Source organism: Pundamilia nyererei, unplaced genomic scaffold, assembly GCF_000239375.1.
Source record: "Pundamilia nyererei isolate P.nyererei 1_Seehausen unplaced genomic scaffold, PunNye1.0 scaffold00361, whole genome shotgun sequence".
Classification (NCBI taxonomy): Eukaryota; Metazoa; Chordata; class Actinopteri; order Cichliformes; family Cichlidae; genus Pundamilia; species Pundamilia nyererei.
The window spans coordinates 68,827-78,864 of NW_005187762.1; the positions used below are offsets into that span (position 1 = coordinate 68,827).

General features: G+C 41.2%; 1 protein-coding gene across 1 annotated transcript in view; it reads right to left on the reverse strand.

Moving 5' to 3' along the window:
* cip2a (cellular inhibitor of PP2A) overlaps positions 1-4,272 on the reverse strand; it is an 18,401-nt gene extending 14,129 nt beyond the window's left edge. The window contains exons 1-3 of the mRNA XM_013915765.1: positions 4,197-4,272; positions 3,873-4,005; positions 3,507-3,654 (exon numbers count right to left, since the gene is read on the reverse strand). Of these exons, the coding sequence (XP_013771219.1) occupies positions 3,507-3,654; positions 3,873-3,974 (250 nt within the window). The 5' untranslated portion in view covers positions 3,975-4,005; positions 4,197-4,272. The remainder of the gene's footprint in view (positions 1-3,506; positions 3,655-3,872; positions 4,006-4,196) is intronic.
* Positions 4,273-10,038: the final 5,766 nt, after the last annotated feature.

Sequence of the window (10,038 nt, forward strand, 5' to 3'; positions counted from 1 at the left end):
CACACACACACACACACACACATTTTCAAGCCAGTGGCACCATGTATTTCTATATATTATGCCTGTATAATCAACAATTGTCAAGTATTGTTCGGCTCCATAAAATAACACTGCATCACAGAAATACTTTGAAAGCACGGAACAACAATATTTTATATAAAGCCGGAGATTTGATGTGTGAGCTCGAACCTGTAACAGTCTTTGTGGCAGTGAAAAACTCACTTTGTATGATGTCCACACAGCTGTAAACAAAGTTACTGATGCTTTAGATTTTCTCATGACTTCTTCCACATTAGCTCTCTTTGAATTTGATTTCCACTCAGTTTAATTTCAGTTCCAGATTTGCTCGTTTGAGTTTAGTTTTCAGTTTTAGTGTTTGAACTAAGGAGCTTGGAAAGAAAAGCGTCTGGACTTCTTTAAGTTGCTTGAAGACGTTTCACCTCTCATCTGAGAAGCTTGAGATCCCTTCCCAGACGCCTTAATGCCCACTCACACCCTTTGCCATCTGACCTCAGGAAACCACATGATAGGGTGGGACCAGGTTTCACAATGAGCTCACCCAAAACCTTGGCTGATTGTGACCTACATCCGTTTTCACACCTCGGCTCATGTGATTAGGTAAAGGATCATCAGGGGTCCTTTTGTCCCTCTCGGGGGGGTTACTCCCACAGGGCTTAAATCTGGGACTCTCCACCATTTGACCCAGGAACTGAAGAAGCTTCTTGGATGAGAGGTGAAACGTCTTCAAGCAACTTAAAGACATCCAGACGCTTTTATTTCCAAGCTCCTTAGACTACGATGACCTGTATGACTGAGAACCTTCACAGACTTAGTGTTTGGACCAGTTATACTATGAAAGGTTCTTGTCAACAGCTCAGGGAGGCATTGTAATCGCATGTGAAGTGCAGTTTTTTATGCAGAAGAGCATATCGGTCACAGGTGTGCACATTTGACTTGTTTTTAAGGTTATTTCACCACAGCGGTAAATTTACATTGCTCGGCTATAACACAGGAAACGTAATAAAGCTTCAGACTGAATTAAAGAACATAAAGTCATCTGTGTGCCCATCTTCATTAGTTCCTACATGGTGCTTACATTTCCTCTCTTTTATATTCTTCCCTGTATGATAGGTCACCCCTCCGACTGCGATGCCATCCCTCTGCCTCATTATCTGGTGAATTTTGAATTGTCCCTCTATTCTAGCATTAACCTCAAGAGTTACACATATATCTGACGACTCAGGTGGAGGTAGGACTCATCCAGAGTAGAGCTGTTTTATTCCAAACTATTCAACCACATAGGAATCTTTGACAGTGTCGATGTGCAAAGAAGAACACAAGATGTTATTTACACTCTGATCCTAACCCGTCCCTGTGTTGAAGTTACACATTACTGTGTCACATGCATAAATCGACACACTGATCTTTTTTCTTTATGTCATGTAATGATCATTATTTCAAGGTTTAAAAAAATGCACTGCATGCACACACACATGCCATGTCTTCAGAGAAGTTGAGATCTGATGGCAAATGCCCTGTATTTGTATAGCGCTTTACTAGTCCCTAAGGACCCCAAAGTAGGGCTGGGCTGTATCATACTGTTCACGGTGATACCGGTGTAATGTTGGGCAATCATAAGAAAATGAAATATTGCGATAGAATATGGGTAAAACGCGCATGCGCAGTGCCTTTGTTTACATACGCACATGGCGGCGACGCAGAATGAGAAGAGCGAAAGCGGATCATTGAATGAAACGATGAACCAGAACTGGTTTGTAAAAATGCTGCAACTTCACTGGTGTGGAACTGGTTTAGCTTCCGTCCGTCAGACACACAACAAAGCACTATTTTTGGTAGCGCATGCTAGCGGGCCGTCGTTATTACCGTGTTGTTTGGAAAATACGGCACACTTAAAATCAATCCTTTGATTTTTCTGAAAGTCGACAGAGCCCCTTATAATCCCGTGTGCCTTATGTACGAACTCTGGTTGTGTTTACTGACCTCGAAACGATTTTATGTGCACGGCGCTCGAAAATCTGTCACATGTTTCAGTACGACTTTGCTGAGCTACGAAGCCGCACCGCTTGATGGATTGTCGGAGCATTACGGCTATCGTAGGCGGAGCCTCGCGGAGTGATACGTACTGTGCTTCAACATAATATTACCGTATTGTGTGTGTGTATAAGCTCTTTTTAAGTTTTGTGGATATTATACATGGTTATGCTGACGATATGTCGGCCAGTTTCCACTGGAAATGCCTTTTGGTTAAACTGTCAGACAGGAATTTGCACTGTTACATTTTTATATAACTTTCATGCAGATAAAACAGCTGCTTGTTTAAGTGAAAACACATTGATGGTTTGTTTTTTTCCCACTAATAAAGTTGTGGAGTTGTAAAGCATTTTGTCTAGTGTCAATTATATCGTCAGTTATATCGTTATCGCAAATTTTCAAATGTATATCGTGATAAATATTATTGGTCATATCGCCCTGCTCTACCCCAAAGCGCTTTACATATCCAGTCATCCACCCATTCACACACACATTCACATACTGGTGATGGCAAGCTACATTGTAGCCACAGCCGCCCTGGGCGCACTGACAGAGGCGATGGCAATTACTTTGTGTTCTTCTGCACATCGTACAGATCAGCTGTTACACACAGATGTATACGGTGGGACAGTTTGTGGTAATACAGCTGTCTTCAAGCTCCACCCGAGTCTCAGACCTCAGGACCTCATAACAGTCCCTAACGAATTCTATCAGATAAGTTCACCCTTCATAGAAAAATATATTGATTGTTCTTCAACCTCCTCTCATTTGTCACACCGTTTTCAGAGAGGGAAATGTGTAAAACCTGCGTGTTCACTATATTACTTTTGTTATAGCATCCCTGGCTTCAACAGACTCCCTCATCGGGTGTGCTAATTTCTGAGCCACTAATCTGTGATGCTCTTTGCAGATAATTATTGAAATGAACTGAATGCAAGAAATTAGTACACCGTTAGTAGATCACCCAAAGAATTTTCCGCTCCCATGGGATTGTTTTGTAAAACCATTGTCACATTAATCTGCCCGCCAGCTTTCAGTCACAAAACTGACACGGTGCCTCTTTGGTAAACCCCGCCAGCAGCTTTGTGATGCCTAAAGAAGGCTTTACAACACTTTCATAATGACAACCGATACAGATTAAGTTGTCTGTGAATGTTTTAAATACTTTTGCTCTGGCAACTACTCCTCTGCTTACAATATAAACACAATAGTTTATGCCATTTAGATAAAACTACATCCCTATGACATGATTGCAAAGGCCCCTAATGCTTGTTGGGTTGACAGAAGCAATCACATAAAGACTAAAATCTGGGACTTTTCTGGAATTTCACATTTCTGTGAAAAAACAAAGTTTTAGTTAACTAATAAACTTGAATTCAAAATGCCAGAGCACTCAGGTGATGGTCCATTACTGGTGCTGAAGTGTGTATAAAGTATGAAGAGGTCTTCCGTACCTAGCTGTGACAGCAGGGAGATGATGGAGCTCGTCAGGGTGGGGCTGGTGCTTGGGTTTCCAGCCAGCTCTACCAGCCCACTCACACACTCGCTGGGCAGAACCTGAGCTGAGGACAGCAGCTGCTCGCACTTTAGGCCTGAGAGCTTCTGCAAACACACGGCATGTACGTAAACTACACAGGGATACGATACACATATCCCTAACAGCATTTTGAGTTGTAATCACAGGCCAAATTATTGCACAGCAAACCCCTACTTTGTATATTCTACTCCCAAACCACTGCTTGCCTCACGTGGTGCCTCATAAAGCCACTCAGGTGTGATTCTCCAGTTTGACGGATGTATAAACTGAACAGTTAGCTCACCTCCACCTGTTTTTGTAGCTGCGCTGCGTGCTGCGCTGTCCTGCTGTCTCTGTACTGCTGTATAGCCAGCAGCAGAGACTTCAGACAGGTCGTCACGTCCATCTTGTACAACAAAAACTGCACTGTAAGGAGACTTTGTCAAAGAGAGAGACAAGAGAGAAACAACCAATGCCCGTGTTAACACTAGCTAGCCAGCTTATCTTTCATTGTAATGACAACAGAAAATAAACTAATCATAAAAGCCTGAAACTGTGACTCGTTTATTCAAAACATAAGATTAAATTACGATAAATATGATAAATGTCAATTCGATAAATAATATACCTGCGGTGCCTTTTCTGTTTTAGAGAAACATCAACAACCGGCAACAAATCGACAACTTCCTCCCGCTTCAACTTCGAACGGGAAGGGATCGTACCATGTACGAGAAAGGGGGAGACAATAACTGAAATCAATATTAACGACATTATAATTGATTATTTGGTGCCATATTTACACAATTTTTAAAAATGAACAAGGGTTTTAAGAGCCATATTGAAACAATGCTTAGGAATTTAATGGTAATGGCTTAAAACAGATTAAGCTGTTGAAAATGCACACCCTTATTACAGGGACGAGACCATATGAGAATACACGTAACAAGAGGGGGCGGGGCAACAATTACCCGTAGTAGTTCAACAGTGAAAGATGAATTAAATTAAATTAAATTATTACATTTATTTAAATGTAATAAATTTACATTGAAACATGACTTTCAGAAAATTTTATTTTATTGAATTACTTATCAACAAATGTAATTGATTTTTACACATAAACCCCTGTAAGGTTTACTCTAAAAGAAATAACAGCAAACAGTTTCTTCCACAGTATACTTTACACCAAAAAATAGAAACCAAAACAGTGTGTGTGTGTGTGGGGGGGGAGGTCATCAATTTATTGAATCGTCATACAAGAAAATACAGCATATTTTCCTGTCCTGATGTATACCCTTGTTAGAATAGCAACAAGAGTATACATCAGTTTTTTATATAACCACCTGTTTTCTTCAACGTGGTCTGAACTTTCTTAGGCAACCATTCTCATCATTTCTTTCAGTAGTCTTCAGTAGGATCAGGGTCTGGAGAGGCCAATCCACGACTGATAGTGCTCCAATGTGTTTTCTATCCAGGTATGCTTTAACTGCATTGGCTGCAGTGTGTATGGGTTCATCATTGTGCTGAAAATGCCTCAAAACCAGTCTGTATTTTTCTATTTCCACAATTCCATTAATTTTGAAAAGACCAACATCCCTGGCTGGAATGCATCCCCAAACCACAACAGAGCCTCCACTGTGTTTTACAAATCACTTTTTTATTTTTTTATTTTTATTTTTTATTGTCACATCACATGTGCAGGCACACTGGCACAGCACATGCGAGTGAAATTCTTGTGTGCGAGCCCCACAAGCAACAGAGATGTGCAAACACAACAACACAAACGAGCAAAAATCCAGGGTTTTTGATTTGGGAAGGATTTAACTGTTCTGGATGTTCTGGATACAGAAAGCTGTGGCAATTAATTATTGGAACTGTCTCCTCCTGAATCCTCCTCCTCTTAAATCTGGATTCAGCACTCCATGAGACCGTCTGTCACTGATGTTTCAGTCCAGTTCTTGTAGTATTTGTCATATCTCATCATTTGCTTCCTGTTTCCCTTCACCATACTCCTGGGTCTTCCAGTTTGATCATCATACACCAATGTGGCTTAATAAACAAACAAACAAAAACAAACATTAATCTGAAAACGATAAAGTACGAGTGACTGAAGATAAGTGGTAAAGTAGCCACTGAAATAAAAACAAAAGAAAAGCTGAAAGACCTTCAGAGACCCCGAAAACTACTGCTCAGACCGCTTTAAAAAATTACATTTGCATTTGCCTGGTTTCTTAGAAGCAGGCAAATAAATGATGCATGTTGTGTTATCATAATATGAGTCATTTAGTTAAACATACCAATTACAACACATCACTTTAGTCTGGAAAGGAGCTCAAGAACTGTGACCAAATTCCACAGAAAGAAAGAAAAAATAATAATAAATGACATGAACATAACAAGGTAAACATAAGGAAACATAAATAATGTCTCAAGGGTGATGTGACTAGCCGAAAGAGGATATCGAGCACTGAGGTTTCTTGTTGCCATATATAGGTTGCATGTTGTTTTTAGTACACATGCAGACAAAAAGAAGACTGCAAAATGCAGCACTTTGCATCCATCCACATGATGATGCATGTGCAGCTTACCTCAGCAGCCCATGCAAACACTATGAAGTCTAACAAATTAAAGAACACAAGAGAAGCTGCAGTGACTTTGATCAAATTAATTGAATTCTCTGCAGACTGCAGACAATGGTGGGTGGATGTGTGTGGTGTGCGCATCTTTTTGATTCAGTGTCTGAGTGTGGAAACTGTGGTTAGACCGTGCTGATGGTCTTAGGGGCCCATCACTGCTTTCTGCCGCGCTCTGTTCTTCTTATGTGTCTTTGGCGTTTTCCTGTCTGCAGGTTTTATTTTGAAAAAAGAAAAAAAAAGACTGCATGTATTTAAACGGATGATGATGTTCAATAAAAAAGAAATTGCGCCCAGTGATAAAACCCCAGCTGATCTCAGGCACAGCGGGCATTGTGTTTAACAAAGGTCAGTGAGGAACAGAAGCAGTTCGTGCCGAAAGGGTGTGAAAACAAACACAGGATGTGCAACTGCGTTTTGCCCGTGCCGACAACGAGGGTTAAGCCCTTCACTTTTCAGAGTTCAGAGTTTGAAGAAAGAAGCGCGTTTTGCACAAATGATAGACAATCACCGAATTACAGGCTCCTTCAAGACTGAAATTTAATGGCGTGTAACAGCAATGAGCAAACACAAAGGGTGAGGAAGTAAAATAGACAGATATGCAGATTAGGCGATTGCCTCCTCATTATAATCACATTATTTAAAACTCGTTTAATTTTAAAAAGGTTCCATAGCTTAAAAAAGAACTGCCACGTACAAAGGACAGCAGAGTTTTCCTCTGTGCTAAAAATAACTAAAATCATAGAAGCGATAACTCTGCTTGCGTGAGGGGAAAAAACCTGCGTGTAAATGTAAATCTTGTTTGAGATACGTAGCTGCAGAGATGTGAATCGTCATATTTCAGATTTTCACACATTAGCACCCAAAAATGTAACCAGCGAGTGCTGTGAAGTGAAAGGAGGGTTCACACCAACATTTCTTCTGCTTTGAAGCTCAAAAGGTTTCAGAAACAGAGGAAAGTAAGATCGAGATCAACCCTTTGTGTAGTGTTCCTGTGATTCTCACTCCCAAACAATACACACTGTGTAGATGGTTATGTGATGGCTAGATGTTAGAGCACATTCGTGAACAGAAGTGTGATCAATTTAATAAAAGAAAAAATAACCATAACCAAGATATGAGGGGAAATCTTGGACAAATACAAGCAGACTGGAGCAGCCAGCGTTCAAAATACCGACATTCAAGGTAACAGAAGGTTCCCAAGCCACATCCACCCAGCTGGTTTCTGTGTTTCTCGTGTATTTGTGTACACTGTGACTTCATGGCTGTCTTGGGCTCCAGCTCTTGTTTTGGTGTCTCATTAATTTGATTTAATGTCTTGCTTAATAATAATAATGGATTGGATTTATATAGCGCTTTTCAAGGCACCCAAAGCGCTTTACAATACCACTATTCATTCACACACTGGTGGAGGCAGCTGCAGCTGCCCTGGGGCAGACTGACAGAAGCGAGGCTGCCATATCGCGCCATCGGCCCCTCTGGCCAACACCAGTAGGCAAGTAGGGTGATTCCCAACCCCCTGAGCCACGGTCGCCCTGCTTAGTGATAACATCACTCTTGGCCTCCCTGCACTGGCTTCCAATTGAATTTAGGATTCATTTTAAAGTTCTTTTGTTGGTTTTTAAATCTTTAAATGGTCTGGCGCCTGCGTATCTGTCTGATTTGCTGAAGCCCTATGTCCCCACTCGTTCGCTCCGGTCAGCTGAGCAGCTGTTGCTCTCAGTCCCCAAATCAGGGCTGAAACTGAGACCGAGCGTTCTCTGTCGTGGCTCCTAAGCTTTGGAATAATCTTCCTCTTCACATTAGGCGATCGACATCAGTGCTGGTTTTTAAATCCAGATTGAAAACACATTTTTATTCACTGGTTATTCAGTGGTTGACTGACTTGTATTTTATTGTTTTTCACTATGTTTATTATTTTATCGTATTTATTATTCTTATGGTATCTATTATGTTTCTATTGTTCAGCAGTTTGGTCAGCCTTGTGTGTTTTTAAAGTGCTATATAAATAAACGATGATGATGATGATGAACACAGTAATGTGTGTTGGGTTGCTCTGTCTTCAGACTCACTGTCAGACTGATTAGACAGAGCCGCTGAAGGTGAGAGTCCTCACTGCCCACGCCTGTCTTTGTGTCTGACCAACACCGTTTCCTGTGTGTCATTCCCCCCTCGCCTTCCCCCCATCCGTCCTGTCTGCACTGACCTCTCCAATAAAGACAAAAGGCCTCATTTTCTGAAAACTCTTCCCATCCCATCACCTTCCGAAGAATCACTTCACCATGTTGATTAATAAGGACGGTGGGAATGGTTTGAAGTCTCGTCACAGAAAATGTGCCAAAGGCAAAGAGTCTGAGCTTGAAATAAAATGAAATGAAAGATCAGCCCCACACAAGGGTTAAATTCAGATGGAAACTCATATCACACAAAGAGAACAAGCGCATAAATATATCTGAGTGTGGCCCCTCGACTGTCACAGTGTAGCTGACATTTGATCTTATCATGTGTAAAAGCTATTTTAATTACTGAAGAGAACCAGTGTCAAACTCAGCCCAAGTATGGTTGTACGTTAATCCTTAAAGCAACAACGTTTTTAAAGTTGCAGCGTCATTTTTACACCACACCTAAAATCCCACTAATCGTCCGGGCTCTTCACCCCCAGACCACACGCTGGGGTATCTAACGCCACATGACCCAAATGGAAACTATGTCAGCTGAAAGAAACTCATCGAAATGTGCAACACTTAAAACTTTGCCTAATTTGAGCATGGCTTCAAATACAGCCCTGAAAACAGACAGGCGGTCGTTGGCATTTCGCCCTCGTTCCTGAGAGACGATGTATCAGTCAACAAATGAACTACTGTGGCGTCACAGCCGGGTCCTTCTCTGTGTCGTTTATAACACAGAGAAGGACCCGGCTGTGACGCTGAAGTGGTATCTTTAAATTAGCTGTAGGTGTGAATGCTTGTCTGTCTCTCTGTTAGCTTTGCAACAGACTGGTGATATTCAGAGTGCACCATATGTCTGGTATTATTTCCCTTCCAAATTAGTGCGTCCTCTTAGTTGCTTGTCTAAATTTGTTTCCTTTCATGTTCAGGCCGTGTTAGTGTTGTCTCTGTGTGTGGCAGGTTTTGTCTCCATGTTTGTTTCACCGTCTGCCTGCCTGTCTCTGTATTCTGTACTTCTGATAGACGTCTAATTTTGCCAGTCCCTCTTTTTGTGCGCCTTGTACCTTGTCACTCTCTGTGACCGCGTCTCACTGTGCCAGTTCTCATGTATTTAGTCAGTTAATGGTGGTCTGAGTAACCCTCACCACTTTGTTCTCCAGTGTCTTTGTTCCTGTTCATCCTACATATTTTCCCCCATTTGTTATTTATTTCTGCTGTTTGCTATTTATATTTTATTCCTGCACAGTTTGCGTGGAGCACCCGTATTTTGTCTATTCTATTCTATTCTATTCTATTCTATTCATGTGGATCTTATCTTTCTATTTCCTTGCTTCCTTTTCTGGTTACTTTTTTCTTGCCCGTGTTTCGTCCTTTTGCGATGTCTGTGTTTTTTTTAATCCTATGGTCTCTTTTAAGTTTGTTTGTCTCTTTACTTCTTCAAACTGAATTCAAAGTGGAGCAAATGCTGCATAACATTCTCATAGTCTCATTCACACTAACATTGGTTCTGTATCTTGTACCAAAGGAAGTTTCAGCATGCAGACTGGAGCCAGCGATCAAAACACGTGCTTCCTATTTTATTTTGTTGGTTATGTTGAGTTTTGCTGTAACTGTCTCGTTACTCCTGATTTGTCCCTGCCGTCTCTTCTTCCCTAATAACCGTCCTGTGTGT